This window comes from Orbicella franksi, chromosome 9, assembly GCF_964199315.1.
Source record: "Orbicella franksi chromosome 9, jaOrbFran1.1, whole genome shotgun sequence".
Taxonomy (NCBI): domain Eukaryota; kingdom Metazoa; phylum Cnidaria; class Anthozoa; order Scleractinia; family Merulinidae; genus Orbicella; species Orbicella franksi.
The window spans coordinates 3231008-3250717 of NC_138153.1; the positions used below are offsets into that span (position 1 = coordinate 3231008).

Sequence of the window (19710 nt, forward strand, 5' to 3'; positions counted from 1 at the left end):
ATGAAAAATCTTTCATTTTAATCACGCTTCACTGAAATATAAGACACTTTCTAGTGCACAATAAATTTGTAAGGACTGAAAAGTTGCTTTTTAGCATTCGTGTCGACAGTTAGAAACAAGGACTAGATAGCTCAACCACAGAGCTTGGCGATTTTTCCTCTGTTGTTTTGAGTGGTCTTATAGCCAGCCTAATCTTTTAGCACACAAATTTTTCTCGACTTACAGCTGCGCTTTCTTTTCTGCCACGCTGGCACATTTTGTTGGTCTGTCTTGTATATTTTTTTTCGCGCATAAACGTCGTCGTCTTTACCGCGAATCGTAAATTCAAATTTCTACAGCACGACGACGCGGGACTATAAGGTGACCCAACGGCGCCGTCGTGCGAAAGTCGTCGATTCGTAAGCTCCCTATTGTCACACTTGACGGCGTACTGAACCTCGAGGAGAGACTAATTCAACTGCAACAACTGCATATACGAGTAAACTGATGAAAACTCTAGCCCCCTTGAAACAACCACTACCCCTCCGCCGAGACTAACCCACAATGCAGTCGTTTGGTTTTCACTTTAGATACAGTAGTATGTTGGTTGCTCTCCATTCACAAACGAATTCTGGCTCTGGCTCAGTCCACTGGCGGGAGAAACGGAAGCTGCTCCACAGATCCAGGAAAGGCTGCTGACCAGCATTGTCACGAGTTTTAACTTAATACTTCGTTTCAGGTCTGATAGTGGCGTGGCAAATGTCTATGACAATCAGTGTTTATAAGTCAACACAACCAAAGCCATTAAAGGCCATAATGAATTTAACAACAAGTGCATCCTAAAAGATACGCTGACATCTTAAAATAGTGGTGTTTCGTCCTGAACACCCTGTGAGATTAAAAAAAACCTTGATTTACAGCTCTAAGCGAGACGACAAGCACCCCTGACCTTTCCAGATGGGAGTCCACGCCGGTTAACATGTACTGACTGTTACTGGTAAATCTTGGACTGTTTTAGTTTATTGCGATAACAGATGCTTTTTATGGTTTTCCGGTAATATAAATCACTAGTGATGTTGAAAAATGCACAAGAAAGCTTCTTATTGTAGCGAGTTGGGCAACTTCTTGTAAAGGTGGGGTTTATGTTTTGATAAGATTTCCCGTGTAAATAGATTTCATGGGACAAGTGAGTATGCCGTACAGCATGTCACGCAACTAAAAATCAAATGTCTTTGTTAAACGATATGGAATACACAGTGAGTTGCGCGGAGTATATAGGTCAAACCCTCGGAAGATTTTCTATTCTGGTGTAGACAGGCCTTACCTCGTTACATTTCTGATGGTAGATCTCGTTTTTGGGTAAATTCCAGACTCGTCACACAATGCTTCTGTCGGGAGGGTTGAGCGATGATTTTGGAGAGTATAAAGGAATCACGACTCTCTACCCAGCACCATTTTATTTTATTTTTTTTGCTTTGTTTTCAGCAACTTAACAACGCCTCAGTTATGTGTCACACACTTGCAAGATGCCCCTTATTCTCAGCAAAGCAAACGAAACTTAAAAGACGGAAAATCGATCTCCCTTCACCGAACAAAACAAATGCCTGTCTTAGTCCCTGGCAACCTACTTGACGATGATGTTCTTTGACTGTTGATTTTTCTCTTGACGTAATCTCTCTTCTTTCACGACAATGCTACCGTATATGAAATGAAATCGCCTTTCCCATAATATCCCCTCAATTTGACCTACCCGATCTAAGTTAATATAGATCCCAATCAGAACGAAATAGAAATCACGGTTATCTGGGATTGTTTCTCTGAGGTCGTTGCTACAGTTATTTTAGCCAGACTGTCAAGTGAGGGGACTGGTGATTGTATGCTTTGTTCGGCCAATCAGAATCACTGCTGGGACTGTCGTAACCACTGGCATTCTGTGACCAGCCATGCGCAGTGGAACTTTTAGCCATGACCCCCACAGACATGCAATAATCATTGGTAGCAGTGTTTCCAGCAGTGTTGTAAGAGGCGTAAGGGTACGAACCTCCATGGGCGCTAATGGGCATCATCCCGAACTTGTTCTGATAACAGATCTGCAAATAACAGAAAACGAAGAAACAAAAATAAATATTAGCGAAGGTTTGTACTTAACTTATTGTGACTAGCTGGGACAGACATAAGTCAATCATACTTTACTTTCTTATGCTTGTTATCGCTCTGATACTAATCAATGAAGTCCTTGCTGAAAAATGGAAACGCTCCAAAATACTACGGAAAATCCATCAAAATACAAAGGTAAATTTAAGTTCCCTTTTTATCTATTACTTATTACCTTTTTGTTGCCATTCCAAGCATACACCATAACGGGTGTCTTAACCGCTGCATTCACAGTGGACTGCCCAACAGAGTGATTCCACAGCAAGTTTTTTTCTCTGTCTCCAGGCAGCCTCCACATCACCCACTTGCCTCCTAAGCCATCCATCCTCTCACCGCTGGACAACAGAATCGAGGACGCTTCCTCCACCGCCAATCTGCGCGCGTCGATACAGGCATACTCTTTCTGTTTAGAAATATTTGGTGTTTTCAGTGCAGCAGTGTTGTAGTTAGAGACCAGCCATGTCTTATAAATATTGCCAACGTTTCCGCTGATTTTTCCCACGAGAGTCCAGCCACCATTTGCCATGTCACAGTAAGTCTGCACTGATGAACTTTCTTGCAGGTCAGTCTTGATCCAGTAGATGCCATTTTTGGCGCGAGGTTTGTTGTTCGCAAGACTTGCATCATGGATTTGTTTGCACGAATCAGCGGGAAGTTTCTTTTCACCCAAAAGACTACTTTGACTGAGGTGGCCTGGTTGAAAGTTTCCGAGAGTGATGTTTGGAGGACTGGCAACTAGGAATCTCACTTTGATGTTGTCGTAAAGTGTTTTACAGTTGTGGGGAGACTTGTGACAGCCCAGGCCTAAAGTTCCTGCAGGTATTTTCCATTCGCTGCCCACTTGTACATTATTGTGCACCAGTTTACCATTCGCCCATTGGGAAAACCTGTCGCCGAGCACCTGATACTTGAAATGAAACCAAGTGTTGAGAGTGAAGGCTGTGGGTAACTTGGCCCTGTATTTCCAGCTGCCATCTTTGTTGTTAGCTAGAGGTCTCATCGTACAACCATCAGCGGACCCTGGGTAGTATTGAAACCACCAACCCGTGGTTTTACTGTAATCCACATTGCTGACGCGTAAAAACGGTCCAGGGGCACTATTCTTGGTCCCATTCTCCATTAAGTCCAGCTCCACCTCGACATCCTTCCATGTAAATCCTGACTTCACGTACAATCCGATCTCCACATTGTCTTTGATGCTTCCCTGGAAAGTGTCTCCAAGCAGTCGTCCTTTTTGCACGCTCCATTTACCGAAATTGTTTGTCATCCATTCTTTCTTCAGGACAGAGCTCGAGAAATCGTCGTGAAAGGCGTACACGTGGTCAGGGTTATCCATGGCGCTTCCGCTGACCGCACCGCCAAGCACTAGAAAGTAAGAGGAGTCATCAACAGTGTTGGCTGACATAGGAGCCTGTAGTCTGAACTGGACAGTAGCTGACTTTGTTCCCAGGCCACTGAGGACGCGGTGGATTTGAGCAGGGTGCTGCCCGTTGGCATGGTAATAGACTTGCAAGTCATCTCCATTGTCACGGGTTAATCCACGATCTATCAGTTCGCGATGGTTAACTAGGGAAATAAAAGTGAAAATAGAAAATGTCTGGTTTTTTCTTAAGCAGAGAATCTCGAATTTTTATTTATAACAACAGACGTCAAATAAAATGCAGTGCAAAGAAAAAGTAATGCGTAAGTTAAACAGTGCTTAACTGGCCTCTCTATTCTCTTTAGTAACGGGCCCTGACAATTAAATGACCTACAGTTGTGTAGTCGTGATGTGCTTAAAATGTCTGAAAATAGTTACAACTCAATATCGTCCTGAACATTCACAGAGTGCAACTTAACTTTGCTGAAAATCGCAAAACCTGAAGAATACTTCAGCTGAAATTTACAAAGTCCAATACAAATCTCAATCCAGTTGACTGGTGGCAAGACACAGTGGCATTGAAACAAAAAAGCTGTTGAAAAAATCGCAACTTCATTACATGATAAATGTTTGCCTAGTCCTTTTTCGGAGACTCAACGGATCCGAATTGATTTATATCAGTTCATTTGGATATTTCAACGGTAGTTGCTAGTACAAAAAAATATTCAAACAAATATTCTCACCTGGAACACTTAGGGTGTAATGTTTCGGTAGAGCAGATCCTTTTGTTTCAATTCTCATTGGGCTTTTTCCTCCTTGTTTGGTTAGACAGTGTTGATATTCACTCGAAGCATTACCCTTTATCAGTTTATCCAAAAGATGTTGTACCGGTTTCAGCAGGGCGATTTCTTCTTTAGCAATTCGAGCCAGCTTCTCGGTGTCCTTTTGCATAACAGTGGCCAGCGTTTTCTTTTCGTTAAAGGTGTTTAAATCAAGAGTTAGCTTGTAAATCAGGGAATCAATCTGACTTTTGGCGCGGTAGACTTCGCCATGCTTCGTTGGTTGGGATTTTTTTCCGAGCGTGACTCCAGACTGACTTGAAAAGAACAATATAGCGGTCAAAATAGAGAGAAGACTTATTTTGAAAGCCATTCGACGCAGGATTAATAGCAGTACACAAGATAAAAACAACGCTCTAATGTTGCTTGGTTCGTTGCTGGGAAAAACTGACCAAGCACAATATAGTCTACTGTCATAAATGAGATATACAAGTTATTTTTCGTGAAATGTATATGGTACAAATGTTAACGTATGATAGGAACTTACTGTCAATTTTGAGTCATTTGTTGCCCTGCTGATACAAAAGGGTCACCTTAGTTTTTGTGTTGTATGAGAATTCATTGAATTTCTTCTTCAGCGGGTTAACAAAAAGGGCCAGAAAAATCAGTATTGTTGAGACTACATTTAAAACCTCCCAAGTAACGTAGTCACTGCTCTGATGTGAATTTTTTCCTCCAGGGTGTAATGTTGGGGTTGTAGTTTGATTGTCATATGTAAAATTTAGCGTTATTTGAAGAAGGAATGAATAAAGATGCAAGCTGCCTGTCATGTTGTGGCGCATACCAAAGTTGCTGGCTTCCGACTGAGTTTTTTGGGACAGTAAATGAATGAAGCCTGAAAACTCCTTGACGTTTTGTAACTTGATTCTAAAAACCTTTTTTTATTACTTACTTGGTTTAGAGAGTTTATTTGAAGGCAGTTCTACTGAAGTGATCGGCAGTTGCTACACGACAACAAAGTAAATGCTTCCTGCGTTTTATTAACCTTTATAAAGTCAATCATGTAAATGAAATAAAATAAACCGGGATGGAGCGGAAGGAGAAGGCAGAAACTCTCTGCACCAAGAGTTTTCAGCTTAGACCTACTCTCAGGGTTATTAGCAGCTTCTCAGACCCGTAAAAATCTGTTTTTATTCCAAATCCAGTTTACCTTCATTCCACCTCAATGACTCTGCGAGCAGAGTCTCCTTTGATCTTCGTAGGAGACTCTGCTCGCTGGGTATACAGAGCCACGCTTGACGGCGAACTGAGCCTCGAGTATAGACGTAATATAAAGATCTAATTCAGCTGCACATATTATTAAACTGATAAAAACTCTAGCCTCCTTCAAACAACCCCTACCACTCCGCCGAGACTAACCACAACTGATATAATACAGTCATTTGGTCTTCTTTTTAGAAGAGGCAGTATTATGTAGCAGTATGTTGGTTCAGTTGTTCTCCATTCACAAACGAATTCTGGCTTCCATTCAGTCCACCGGTGGGGGAAACGGAACTGGAAAAGGTGTCCGTTTCACTGTTGAGCCCGTTAAGACTCATTTACCGTTTTACATCGTTCCCTACACTCGTGATGTGTGGTTGCTTTGCATTTAAACTAACATGACGAAGATGATGATAAGACAGTGTGAAAGGACATTATCTGTTTGGCGTTGCTTCTCATCGACTAAGTATCCCTTCCTTAGGCAAGTCCACAACTTTGGGGCGCTTTATATAGTACGGAAATTTGGTTTGGTAATTGCCCACGGGGCAACATCTCTTCTCTTCTCCCCCCCCCCCCCCCCAGCCCCCCTTAACACACCCGCTACTCTCCTCCTCCAGCAGATGCTCCCTCTGCCCCAGTCTATCCTCGGTGACGTTTTAGCGAGTCGGAAGACTTGAACCTAATGAAGAAGACGGCGGCCATCTAGGATTTTGATTTTAGGGACGTGGAAGGCTTTGAACATCATGTGAGTGACTGACAAACAGTTAAACTTTAAAGCCTGCTAAATAAGACTAAAATTTATGAAATATTTGTTCCTTTCAGGGCTGAATATTGGAAATCTCAACCGAGAAAGCTGTGTGAATTTTGCAAGTGCTGGATTACTGACAACAAAGCGGTAATTCGGTGAAATAGTTCGGCTTTTTATTAATAATTGTCGTAAGTCTAGCTTGAAAAAAAAAACAAAAAAAAAAAAAAACTGGAGAACATAGAAAGAATAGTCGTTGGCACAGTATAGTGTAGTATAAGCCTTTTACAAGCTAAGTGATTTTGTGACATTTTTATTTCTCACTCTGCCTGATCTACGTACATGTAAGCTTCTGAACTGAGCTGTGGTCTGATCAGTCAGACATCCAGTCAGGTCAGTGTAAAACGCAGACTGCGGACTGCAGACTGCAAACTGGAGACCAGTAGAGAAATGCAGACTATTTAACTGAATACTTAAAAAGTCTGTAGTCTGCAGTCTGCATTTTAACCCTGGTCTACAGTCTTCATTTTACCATCAGTCTGCATTTTACCCCTGGACTGCAGTCTGCAGTCCACAGTCTGTGTTTTACACTAACTGGCTCCACCCTTGTCAGCTATCATGTGATAGAAATCTCGAGCTTATAATCTAATCGTTTATTAGTAAAAATCTAGTAGTGTCCTATTGCGAATGCCATTCTTCTGTTGGCTGTTCTGCTTACTATCCATTCTGTTGTAGATAGTGAGTAGTCTAGCGGTGTGCTCTTCATAACAAACTGGTGACTGCTTTTTACGTTTTCGAAGTTTCAGTGAAGAGGATTTAGATAAAGTTGTGAGCGACTGGTAGATTTATATTAAAACAATATTTGCTTTCAATTTCTATTAATGATAGTTGACTCAGGCTGCACTCTCGTCAACTAACACATGGTGTACATGTGCACTGCAATGTGTGTTTAAATCATGCAATTTCAGAGTGTAGAGTTTCATGAGAGAGGCAAAAAACACAAGGAAAATGTACAGAGGAGAATTGAAGAGGTAAGGATTAGGGTACTCATTACTACCCGTGTTTTTGACCTTATTAAATAATCATGTAGACATGATGACCAATGCGAATGCAGCCATAACACAACTGGAAAAAAGACCTGAAAAAGTTTTCAGGCTTTGAATGGGATTTGAACCCATGACCTTTGTGTTACCAATGCAATGCTCTCCCAACTGAGCTATCAAATCCACGGGAGAGTGGTCATGTGTGGGTTGGCCCTTTATGTTCAGTGGACATAATACTCAGCTCAAGTATGTGAATTTCATAGTAATAGATGTTTTTCAGGTCTTTTTACCAGTAGTGTTATGGCTGCATTCACATCTATCATCATGTCTACATTTAATTGCTACTGTTGGACATGTAGCATCCCATCAAGGGGGGAGTAGAAATACCCCTAGTCACTTCATGCTACAGAATTTACAGGAGATAAGCACCGGCCTGACAGGCTACTTGGCTTGTATGCAGACTTTGCCTTTTGCACCTTGATGGAGCAAGTCACTGCATTTTGAGTACATTGTGTAGATTGGCTTAAGAACACATCACAAGGACTCAAATACTGCAGTTTTGAACCTTAGCCATTAGCTGAAGGACTACGAAACAGGTCTCCTATTGATAAAATGCTACAAATGTTATTACTAAAAATAATACTATTTGTAGTAAGCATCTCTATTATATTTTGTTTTGTAAATACTCATTTATGAGGAGTGGATTAGAATTAATCAGTTTACTTGTGTGCTCTGATGTGTTGCACAGGTTCAGAAGAAGGGAAAAGAAACATGTCAGGCCCAGAAACAACTTAAAATGGATTTGGCAGCCATTGAAGCAGTATGTCAAGTAGATTGATTTGATTTTTAATGACCTATGATTCACCCATGGAGTCTAGATCAAAGATGTATTCTTTGCATACATGTAGGGTTATTCAGTGCACTTGACTTTTCATTGTGAGTGTTTACTGCAGGGTTAGGCCACAATGTTAGCAGGACTGTCATAAGGGTTGCAATGGCTGAGTATGCTTGATGGGACCTTGAAATTACTTGTTGTTGATAATTATGGTTTGCCCACAAAGCAACAAGTTTGTTACAGGGTTGTGAAAATGGAGACTACCATTTACTCGAAAGTTAGTGACAGCTCTGCTTATTGTTATCTTAAACCTAAGACATGTACAATCATGGACAAAAGTCTTGGGACAAATTTGCACTTATGGTGTTTTTTCACACGCACCAAACAAACAGTCACATGTGAATTCAACTACACCTGTTCAGCCCTTCCCCCCACCCCACCTACAATGTTGGACACATGTGCACGCAATTTCTCCAGTTCCAACATTGTATCTGGTGGGGGAGGTGGGCAGCAATGCATTTTGAAAAGGATAGCAGTGCCTTTTCAGACCCCCTTTTTAAAACAAGGAATTTTAAGGAATTTTGTCCACCATTGTAGAACACAGTACATGGTTTCTCTACTTTGTTCAGCTTCTCTGCCTCAAAGATCCTGTGGCAGAAATTATCACCTTTGTCGTTTTATTATCTGATTTTGATCACCTCAGGCAGCACTGAAGGCCTATGAGAAAGACCTTAACATTGAACCATCAAAATCAAAGTCTGAGTCATCATCAGAGCCTCAGAAAACACAGACAAAAGAAACATGTTCCAAAGGAGAAAGTACTGGAGGTAACAACATACTGCTAGTAAAATGTAGTTTGGAGAAATGAATGAAATTGAGAAAACCTGAGAATTAATAATAACAATAATAATAATAATAATAATAAAATAATAATAATAATAATAATAATAATAATAATAATAATAATAATAAACCAGACATAGTGGTGAAAGACATAATCATAACAATTACAATTTCCTCAAATGTGATTGGTGCACAAGCTTCTGTATTTTGCTCTAATTAATCTGCAAAGTTGTAATCGGACAGTGTTATCGGACAGTTGGCTGTAAGCAGACAGTTACATGAGGCAATCATTTTAAGTCCTCTCCACTAAATCCACCATTCACAACATTGATTACAATCACTATAGTAACCAGTTCAGGGGAATTGCAGAGATTTAATCTCCGGTGACTGTTTTGAAAGAAACTTGACAGCCATTTTGCAAGCTATTCTCCATATTTTTAATTACATGTATGATATTTAAAAATGACTATTAAAAGCTCTTTTTCAATGAAACTTTTACTTTTGTGGGAAATTGTAATGGTTATGATTAATTTATAAGTTCTGGAAATTGTGTCATCCAATTCTGTCTGTAATCATATGTGAGATTAACAAATTGGACTCCTGCTTCCCGTTCGTCCAATTTTGTTAATCACTCTTTATGATTACAGACCGAAAAACCTTATGTCATACAGTTCCGGGAGTGATTGTCCTCTAATCTATAGCAAAATTGTCAATCGCTATTGGTTCTCCATGCGCCCTAATTTGTTACATACATATAATATTTTTGCCCTGCGACCACAGGAGTGTCCAATTACATATATCCAATAACAATTTTTTGTAACTGGATATTTGAAATTACATAACTATGCCATTTGCCTGTCAATTGCGCACACTTTTGTGGCTTCCTTCTCAATGTTTCCTATAGTTTTTGAAACTTATGGAAAGCGCTTTATTATAGATAGGATTAATTAGTAATTGGATCTTGTGTCATACAGTTCAGTGAGTGTGCTCGTAATTTCAAATCAGGCTCTTGCTTTGTTCCCTTGTGCTCTTGAAATTACTCATGCAATAAATGTTTTTACTCCCCAAATTACACTTCACTTGGTACAATAATTATAACTTCATTGTATTAGTTATGAATTTTTTTTTTTATCAATATCTTATCAACCATATGAGATGCTGCTGTATTGTGTTAATTTTTACTGTTTAGGAAAAACTAGTAAGATGTTTTTTGTTACTCTAAGAATTAAAGAGACTCAGTCAGTGAATATTTTTATTGTCAATGTTATAGGTTGTTTCATTTCATATGAAGGAGGCCAGCCCACCATGCAATGCATGCATGGTTGGAATATCGGTCAAGCTCCTCACGGTTATTATTACTATTACAATTCGACGACACAAGGTAACTGACAACCACATCTATATCAACCTCACCTGTAGCCTTGATCGTCACTCCTGTAACAAACCTGTTACTTTATGGGTGAATCGAATCAACAAAAGGCCTATTAAGCATACTCAGCCACAGCGGGTATTATGGGCTACGACCTTAATTGACAGCCCTGAGTGTCATGTCACTACATTCTGTGTCTGCGCTACATTTCTGTTAACATCTCTGGTGTCTCTAATGTAGGCTTCTGAAAAGAATACCATTTTCTATGGAAGGAACATGGATATGAAAGGTTTTTTGTTTTCCTTCAAAAATGGTTTATAGCTGGGCATAGGTTTTGACCTCAGGACAGTGCCTCAGGCAGTGCCTTCCCCTTCAAAAACATTAGTTGAGTCCCCATTCCCCCCACCCAGCTCTAGCTCTACCAGAATGTAATGCAATGTTTGATGGAATTATTTTGCCTCCAGCATCCCAGTGGGAGTCGCCTTCTTGTTTGCCTTCTCCGACACAGGACAGTACAAGGTAATACACAGTTTAACATTTGATTGTAGCCACCTGTGGTGATTTCTTTATTAATTTTGATGCTTCCGTTCAGTGTAAATTGGCAATAATATTTACTCACTTGATTAATTTTCAGAAATTCCAAGGAAGAGAAAGCAGGCAGTGCAGAGCAGCAACCTGGTATTCAGAATGTAGGTATCGTGTTACACAGTGACGTATATTGATAGAAAGGTAAATTTATTCATGGTTAGTCTGTATACCAGTTGCTGGGGTAAAGTGTAGTGAAGGGTACATGGCCCATGTCACAATTATTGTATGATTTTGAAACTGATTGTTGCATACATTGCAAGCTCAGTTGTAAATCAATGATAAAGCTTGGAGACAGAAAAGATATCCTTGCATATCAAAGCAGTTTTGAAATGATTGTAGTGAAGAACCAAGACCACTTTTATTGTTTCATGATTTTTTTAGCAATCTGATCAACCATGTGCGAAGCATGTTTTCAAGAAAGACGCAGATCTATGTATAATTTCAATGGGAGTTTAAAGGCACAGCTTTACCTTTGATCTCTCTCACCATGTCCCAAGGTTGTTGTTCTAAGGTAGTGTTTTCTGTTACAGGATGAAAAAGAAAGTAAAGATAAAGAGACCAAGCAGAAGGAGGTGAAGAACTCTCCTTATGGACAATGGACTACAGTTCAAACATTTGAACCGCCGCCTGAACCGTAAGCCCTCGTATTGATTTCAATCAGTCAGTTGTGCTCGAGTTATTTCATATGTTCATCCAATCTTTGAAGTTAGGAACGGACCATTATTTTTTTGAAGGAAGAGGAGGGTTGGGGTTGGCCAATTTTCTGCGCATGAATTTTTTTCTCACCTTTAGTATGTGCATGATTTTTTTTGGTGGGCAATAGTTTTTGCAAGAGTTTTTTTAACATCAAAAATCACAGTTATAGTAGAAAGCGCTGGCTCATTTTTTCCCCATGGCTTCCCGTGCACGATTTTTTATTCAGAAGTTTTTTGCCGTGCAGGGATTTTTTTGGAAATTGTCCACTCTGCCTCCCCTCCCTCAAAATATAATGGCCCGTCTCTTACGAGAGAAAATAGGATTGAAAGGGGGGAAGGGATAGCGAAAGCTTGTGGGACTTAGCCTAGAAGATACAGGGCTCCTGTTTCGCATGGTTCATATGCTCCATTCCATGATATGACCTCAGGGCTCAAACGAAACTTACGATTGTCCAAGTTACAAGAAGAGAAACCTCCTGGGGCTACGGAATACAAAGCACATTCATTAGGACTTCAGAGATGCCTAGTGGGGTGGGGCGGGGTGCGAGGGAATACACTCTCCGGATGCAGGTCGGGGAACGAGAGGGTGGTTGACAGACTAAACGTTTTAAGGAAAAAAGGGTCTAGTGTTTGTAAACCACGATGGAAGCTGTGAATCGTGACTCTCGAGCGGCCTAGCGTGCAATGGTCTCACCTTTTGGGAGAAAACTAAAGCCATCTTGTCAGACGATTTTAGCGTGGGATATTGTGTATCTGTCTGTTTCGGTGTTTCATTGAGCCTTTTGTTTAAAACTTTCGTTACGATAAACTCTCCCGAGTGACGTTACTCCAACTGGGAATGTCATTAGAAATCTCATTGAGTATAGACACGTGCGTGCAATGCGGTAGGGAAGCAAAGGTTATTGCAGTTTAACTCCAACACCGTTACCTTTCTTAATTCCTTTGTTAGAATTAAGACAGAACCATCAAACGGGATCGACACTAAAGAAGTCCCGGCGTCAGAAGCTGATAAGACAGAAGCTAAATTCAAGGAACGATCCACTCCTAAAATCACCTTCCGTCCGAGTGGGGAAGGCCGTGAAGTGGCGTTCAAGAAGCGTAAACTTAACCCTGACAAGAAGAGGAACATTCGACAGACTGATCCCAATAAAGCTAGCTAATAGTTATGATCCTTGTTAGGTTTATTTAATTAGAAAACATGCAACGATACGGCGCCGAGAGGATTAACAAATATGTCAAAAAAAAAAGGAAGAACGTCTTTACATTGTTGAAGTTTTTTTTTTTCCTTTTTTGGCACATTAGGAAGCCTTTCTTGTCACCTTAGCTCCGCAGGCAGCCTTTACTTAATGGGTTCAAGACAGTACAGTATGTCTTTGGGCCCTTTCCTTATCTGATCTTCATGTACAGTGATTTCAGCGATGTGACGAGCTCTTCAGCGTAAGAGCTGTGTATACGCTTACTCTCTTTGCACACATCCTCCGCATGACCTCTTTCAATCCTCCAAAGCCCGAGCTAATTTTCCCTCTCTTTGGAACGTTTGGCCAAAACAGTAGAGAAGACGAAGATAGCGTTCTCAGACCAAACAACAATCACCAGAGTTAAATTGGGTGACAAATAACTCATGACTGTGACTGAAATGATGGCAGAATGAATTAAAGTTATACAAACTAATCTTGTAAGACATGTATGAAGCCCAGTTCTCTCTCTCTCCCTTGCCAGTTAGTGTCACTGAGGATGTGCAGATATCTGTACCGATATGAATGTAGACTGAATATAAAGCCAGCTAAAAGGGGTTAATTAACATCCGATATCTACGTTCTAAATCATTGGACTCCTCTCTAACGGAAGTGAGGCAGTGCACTGTGTATAATGAAAGGGTAATGTATTCTAGGCAACTACTAGCATTCATTATAGCCCAGGGACTGAACATAGATTTCCCTGTTTTCGATTGACGACCGAGGGGGGAGGGGGGGCGGGGCGGGGGGAAGGACTCCCTTATATGGGCTATATAGGTATGTGCGGCCCCAATAGGTATGGTTTTTTAGGCCTTTTAGAAAAATAAAATAAAATAGGGTATCTATTTTGGCCATTTTGGTCTCAAATAGGGTATGGTCTTTTTGCATTCTAGTCTTGAATCCAGTATGCTTTTTAGAAGAAGCTACTTTATCATTACCGATACGACAATCAACAAAAGCCCTTTACAATGCCTCAACATCGGTCTGAACTGGGGGACAAATTATAAGACAGGTCTGAAACAGCGCATTAATTAAAGGGTTAGTTCTTGAATAGGGTATCGAATCTTTGCTCAGGTCTCAAGCACGCGCGGCGTAGCCGCGAGCGCGAAATCGAGCGGCGAAGCCGCGAGACGAGAAAGTGAACCTGCTCTGATCTCTGCAAATATTTTATTTCCACCCCGGAAACCGCAGAAAAGAATAATTAAATCAATTAATTTTCACCTGAAGTATGAACTTTGGCAGCTCAGATTTCTCAGGAAAATTGTAAACCTTTTTCATAACAACATGTAGGCGCGATATCCGTTGTTGATAAAGTTTCGCCGAAGAAAAACTGTCAAAGTTTATGTCTACTAAGGGCACACACTTGATTCCAGGTGATCTTGCTTTGGCAATCTGGTCTTTGACGATGCTGGGAAACGGGCAAAACGCCTTCGTGTTGTTTCGTTGCCCGCTTTGAATTGCAATCACATACGTTTGTAATATTTAACTCTTCCCATATGCAGTCGGAAACACGATAAATACGTCTTGATTCATTAACATACTTTCAACTGCTATTTCCTGTTCCCTCTTAAGTTTGAAATTTAACCAGAAATAGACTGGAACTTTGTTTTATCAGTAATACGCGCACTCAACTCTTCCTCCGACTCCAATTGTGGACGACTTGTTTTTATTGTGCGGTAACCATGGGGATTTAATCGCTCTTCATCAAACATAACAGATTGACAGTTTTCTCGTTTTTCCCACTTTTCGACCAATGGTATTTCACTTTGCTCAGACGAAGCAGAAATGAAAAAATTACAGCAGAGATCAGGGCACGCTCACTTTCTTGGCGCCTCTTCACCAGACTCCTTCCCGCCGGATCGCTTCTCTCTTCGCCGCTCGCGCGTGTGAATGAACGCTGAACCTGCTTGCAGGCTATCAGGACTATAGATCAGGTGTTGAGTAGTGTAAGCTTAACGCTGGCCAACGGTTCATGTTAATTTCTGGTTGTTAAAAAGCTCAAGATTTGCAAATTAAAGTCCAACCTTGGATTAAAGAAACATTAGAGTTTTTTGGAACCGTACCCCGTAGTTCCCACAGACAGCAACAAAAGTTGATAATATTTTTCCGTTTGGTTGTAATCGAGTGACACCTCTGGCAGTTGTAATCAACACGGGGAATCCTAATTAATTGACCCATAGATAATTAGTTCTATAAGCGGATACAAGGGCATCACTGGAAGTTGTTCATGTTAATGATTACAGTCATTTGTACTAACTTTATAGTTGGACGTAAGAAAATCATTCTCTCTTGCTCTGTCAAAGACAGCTTTTTGGCAATACTGAAACTAGATCAGTACACCCCGAGGATATAGAGACAATCTAGAGAATAGCGAACTTAATATTCTGGTATTTGACCTGCGAGTATAAGTGTACCCTGCACCAAAAAAAAGAGGCAAAGCAAAAAATCGCATCATGGACGAAGATTCGGAGTTCTACGGGGAAGGAAACGAAACGTTGGATGACGAATTTGTCAATGGATTCTCGGCCCACTATGACGTATATCCAGTGGTCCTTGCTGTGTTGATAATCGTTGCCAATGGCACGGCACTAGCACTGGTTGTCCGTAAAAAGAAGCTCCAGACTGTGACAAATGGCGTTCTGGCTAGCTTAGCCACAAGTGATTTGCTGGCGGGCTTGTTAGGAATTCCTCTTTACCTTGTCTGTAATCTAACTTACCACACTGCCTGGTGTCTTTCCAGCGCCGTGTTCTGGCGGTTCGTCTCCATCTCCACGGCTCTTCACCTGACGATTTTGACTATGCATCTCTTCGCTACCGTGGGTCATCTCACGCGCTATGAATTCGTCCTGAGGCGAAAGGCTACCACCTGTCTCGTCTGCACCGCCTGGCTTTGCGCCGCATTCGTCTCGCTTGTTCAGTTATCGTGGATCATCGTGGAAGACGACAGAAGCGAAGAAGAACGGCTCCGGGTTCACCTCACTTACTCCATTGCCGTTCTTGTTTTATTCCTTGGCGTTCCGTTGGCCACGATAGTCTGTTGTCAATTGCGCATCTTTGCGTTCATTTGCGTCTACAAAAGAGAGTGCAAAGCCAGAGTATCAGAAAAGAGCAATTCATCTGACGACCAACCGTTCGCGAAAGTCGCATCGACGTGGAAAACAGCTGTAGTTTTCGCGGGTATGTCAGCAGTGTATCTCATTTGCTGGGCGCCATACTTTATCCTGGAACTTGTGGTTGATGATGCAGAAATGGAGTCGTTACCTCTGTGGGCCGTCTACATGTTGTTCTACTTCACAAGGTTCACTGCATCCGCGGTCAACCCGATACTGTTCGTCGTAGGGAAGAGCGATTTCCGGAGAGCGCTTCGCGAATGGTTGCACTGCTGTGGCACAGCAAAGGATGAAGAGGCTGCCCATGGAACAATGCACTCTCTTGTTCAAAGCCAGCGTCCATGAACTGCGAAGTTCAGAAATTGTTTTCAGGCGAGTTTCAAGTCTAAATTTGTCGTTTTAGTATGCTAAGAAAGGCCCCTTGATTAAAAAAAATAGGGGCAGAGTGGTAAATGTAATAAACGTCACCATCAACTTATTAACGCAGTAACACAGTTTCCTGGAGCGATTTCACTGGAACCAGATCGATTACAGACGCGGCGTCAAACGCAAAGTCAGTATTTTAGAGAGTAGCTTCATCAGGGGGAAACAGGTCTATTTGTGCTACTGGAGTAATTATACCGTAAGCGTAAAATCCCAAGCAAGCAAGGGCACGAGTTTTCGTCAATTTTGCAAACTGACAGTGTCCCAGGCCAGACAGTTCCTTGCGCAGTATAATTCACAGGTAATCCCATTTGGAAATAATTGAATTTATACCAATACTTCACTTGGTGCAAATTGGACTCGACCTTCGACCCCGGGCCGTCGACCTCTTCTATTAATTTTGACAGTCCTGAAAAATATTTCATCTAAATTAGACAATATGTTGTCATATTACATATACAAAACTTGACACCGTATCACTGCGAGATAGCGCAGTTAATGACTGAAATGAGCTCTTAAGACTTCATCCTACTGAGTTTAGCGTGTAGTTGTGTTTCCTGGACCAAATGTGGTTCATTTTTTTCAACAGCACATAATTTTACGCACAAGAATTCCTGAAATTGCTAGTCTCCGAAGACAGCGCGTATTGATATTTCACACGTTTCACACCTCCTTGAAATACCTTGGTTATGGACTCATGCTGATAAACGGTTTTTTTTTCGATTGAAAGTCCATTATAACAGGTCAACATCGGGCTGTTTTCGTGTGTCTGACGTAATACTTCTTTAAGTTCCTCACTCACTGAGTCCTCAATATTTTTCTCGTTTTAATTCAGACTGTCAGTCTCTTTATCCTGTCAAAATACTACATTCAGACATCGCATAAAGAAAATAGGAGATTGGTTTCAGATGAGAATCTTGTTGCAAAGTACAATTCTGAACAGAAGCATTCGGAAAATTCAGTCCACTCTTACTATGATATGACATCCTCAGAGAAGCGAGAAGTAGATCAACTAAAGTACTATCCCGTACGCTTCATAGAAGTGAACGCGCACTTGATCCGGGGGAGAGGTACTCCCATATATTGGCTTTTAAAGTATGTGCCTCGGGATAGGGTAGGGTTTTTGAGGTTTTCGATCCTTAAATAGGGTATCATTTTTGCCGCTGGCGGTTGGCATTGTGTTACCGGTGTGATCTTTAGATAGGGTCTACATCTACATTTATTAAGTTATTTATTAAGTGTCAGTATCAAAATTGTATCAGCTAAAATTCCAGCGCGTAAATGTCCAGCTAAACCAAAACAAATTCTATGCTTGATGCTTAACTTCTAAAATAAAGGACCCGTTCACGCTATTCTTAGTTTTTGTTTCCTTTGAACAGGGCGTCATTTCTCAGGTTTGCGCCTTAAATAGAGTATCAATTTGCGTTTTCTTTGGATCAACAATACTGCTACGGTCTTTCATTCACTTGGCACACACCTATCCAAAATTTACGGGAGTACCTCTCGGACTTGATCAAGGGTTCTATCCAGGAGTTCACTATATCTCTAAACTGTTGTATACACTGACTGTAGTTGGAGAAGTCTGTGTTTAAGGCTTGCACATTCATTTTACTTCACTAGGAAGCATTTAAATACTGAATACATTGAACCGATCAATTTCTTTGCTTCATTTCTTTGGAATGAAAGCGTAAAGACACTGCCCGTTGTATTTCATGACATCTTGATCTGTCAATGCTGTAAAAAAGCAAACAAAGATAGAAGATCAGAATCGACCAAAGGCGGAAAAACTAATATAAACAAGACAGAACATACTCATAATAAGAAGCCTTAAAACTAAAGATAAATTGAGAAAAAACTGGCTGCTACTCCTCAATGACCTCAATTTTCAGATCGTCGACGCCAGTTAAATATTAGGCTCGATTTCCGCCACTCCCTTGAGTCCGGTCAACGTTCCTCCTCCTTCTTCGGGGAAGGAACGCGGGGAGGAGCCCGAGAGGAGCAAGCGAGGAGACAGGGATGGCGCAGTGGTGAGAGCGCTCGCCTCGCACCGATGTGGCCCGGATTCGATTCCGGCCCGGTGCCATATATGGGTTGAGTTTGTTGTAGGTTCTCGCCCTGCTCCAAGGGATTTTCTTCGGGTGCTCGGGTTAATTTTCCTCCCCCTACAAAAACCAACATCTCCAAATTCCAATTCGACCAGGATAGAGAACCCGCGTGAAAACCAGCTGAGACTAATGTGGCTTCCTCTCTAAATATTGTAACTTATTTCTATAGGAGCGCGGGCTCGTTTCCCGAATAGCGGCTGGCAATCGAGGCTACTTAATTATCGGAGACCGAATGCTACCCCAACAAGACGTTTTAGTTCTCAACTGTGAAACTTACCCGAGTCGCAGTTAGGCGATGTGGAGAGTGCAACGTTTCTTCCTCTCAAACCAAAAACCGCTGCTACCTACAACCACACCAGGAAATAGCCGCAATTAGAATCTTACATGGGAATGAAGAAACGCCTGCCTGATTGGAAATACTTTATACAACTACAGCGACAAAACTGCGGGGAAAAACACCTACCCTAATCCATGATTGCCAGATTTAGATTTTGCCCCTGACTGAATAAGAAGAGTGACCATTTGGCCACCGTGGCCGGCTCCCTATCGTTTTCACTAAAAGGCAAAACGTTGCTTCCCAAGACAGAACACGTTCCGACACAAAACCCAACTTGATGCCCAGAACAGTGTAGCTAAACCAGCGAGCAGGTATCACTCGCGCGAGAGATACGTGAAGCCGCTGAAATCGGCGAGTGGAGCGAAACGACAAGGCACGACTCAAACGTGAGCTTGCTCGCAAATTTAGCTTTCATGTTTAGCTTTCAAATTTAGCTTTCAATTTAGTTTTCATGTTAACCGCAAACCGCAAACGACAGTCTCGGGTTAGGCGCTTGGTGTCACACGTTTATAACCTCTAGACCTATCGCTTTAGCTACGACAACGTGAAAGAACTATTCACTTGCACAGGCCGCCATATTGAATTTCCAGAAAACAGCAGTGTTTGATTTTCAAATGGCAACAAAAAGACCCATTTTCACTCGTTCGCTAAAAATTACGTCTAAAAATGTACTAAAAAGACTGGTTTACTGCTTTTCTTCCTAAGTACACGGTATAAACAGAGATTCAGGATAAAACTGTTCAGGTAAATCGCTTCCGTGAAAACCTACTTCTCGACGTTGAAAACCTGCGTTGAGAACTCCGAACGTGACCGCAGCGCTTGGTCACGTGACTTCTAGCAGTTCCGCTGA

The 19710-nt window shown here is 41.4% G+C and overlaps 4 protein-coding genes across 4 annotated transcripts in view; 2 read left to right on the forward strand and 2 right to left on the reverse strand.

Annotated features, from left to right (window-relative positions):
* Positions 1–1271: 1271 nt before the first annotated feature.
* LOC145497284 (uncharacterized) lies at positions 1272–4319 on the reverse strand. The gene is made up of 3 exons (XM_081477110.1): positions 4237–4319; positions 2309–3699; positions 1272–2069 (listed from the first exon to the last, which is right to left on the reverse strand). The coding sequence occupies exons 1-3, from the start codon at positions 4292–4294 to the stop codon at positions 1815–1817; spliced, it is 1704 nt and encodes a 567-aa protein (XP_081333236.1). The 5' UTR covers positions 4295–4319; the 3' UTR covers positions 1272–1814.
* Positions 4320–6144: 1825 nt separating this feature from the next.
* LOC145497262 (WW domain-binding protein 4-like) lies at positions 6145–15339 on the forward strand. Its single transcript, XM_081477086.1, has 10 exons — positions 6145–6277; positions 6355–6427; positions 7246–7308; positions 8069–8140; positions 8859–8982; positions 10269–10379; positions 10832–10886; positions 11002–11056; positions 11486–11589; positions 12600–15339. Coding segments are annotated over exons 1-10 (870 nt in total). The 5' UTR covers positions 6145–6275; the 3' UTR covers positions 12811–15339.
* On the forward strand, positions 15339–16825 carry LOC145497261 (melatonin receptor type 1C-like). The gene has a single exon (XM_081477085.1). The coding sequence runs from the start codon at positions 15339–15341 to the stop codon at positions 16338–16340; it is 1002 nt and encodes a 333-aa protein (XP_081333211.1). The 3' UTR covers positions 16341–16825.
* A 132-nt stretch (positions 16826–16957) lies between these two features.
* Positions 16958–19710, reverse strand: part of LOC145497267 (leucine--tRNA ligase, cytoplasmic-like) — a 41699-nt gene continuing 38946 nt past the window's right edge. The window contains exons 35-36 of the mRNA XM_081477093.1: positions 18801–18867; positions 16958–18152 (exon numbers count right to left, since the gene is read on the reverse strand). Of these exons, the coding sequence (XP_081333219.1) occupies positions 18085–18152; positions 18801–18867 (135 nt within the window). The 3' untranslated portion in view covers positions 16958–18084. The remainder of the gene's footprint in view (positions 18153–18800; positions 18868–19710) is intronic.

Excerpts from the sequence above, each read along its gene's own strand:
- LOC145497284 (XM_081477110.1), bottom strand. The coding sequence starts at position 4,294 with ATGAGAATTGAAACAAAAGGATCTGCTCTACCGAAACATTACACCCTA. Across the intron at positions 3,700-4,236 it reads TTACACCCTAAGTGTTCCAG|TTAACCATCGCGAACTGATA; the intron begins GTGAGAATATTT and ends TTATTTCCCTAG. Across the intron at positions 2,070-2,308 it reads CTTGGAATGGCAACAAAAAG|ATCTGTTATCAGAACAAGTT; the intron begins GTAATAAGTAAT and ends TGTTATTTGCAG.
- LOC145497262 (XM_081477086.1), top strand. Across the intron at positions 6,428-7,245 it reads GGATTACTGACAACAAAGCG|AGTGTAGAGTTTCATGAGAG; the intron begins GTAATTCGGTGA and ends ATGCAATTTCAG. Across the intron at positions 11,057-11,485 it reads AGCAACCTGGTATTCAGAAT|GATGAAAAAGAAAGTAAAGA; the intron begins GTAGGTATCGTG and ends TTTCTGTTACAG.
- LOC145497261 (XM_081477085.1), top strand. The coding sequence starts at position 15,339 with ATGGACGAAGATTCGGAGTTCTACGGGGAAGGAAACGAAACGTTGGAT.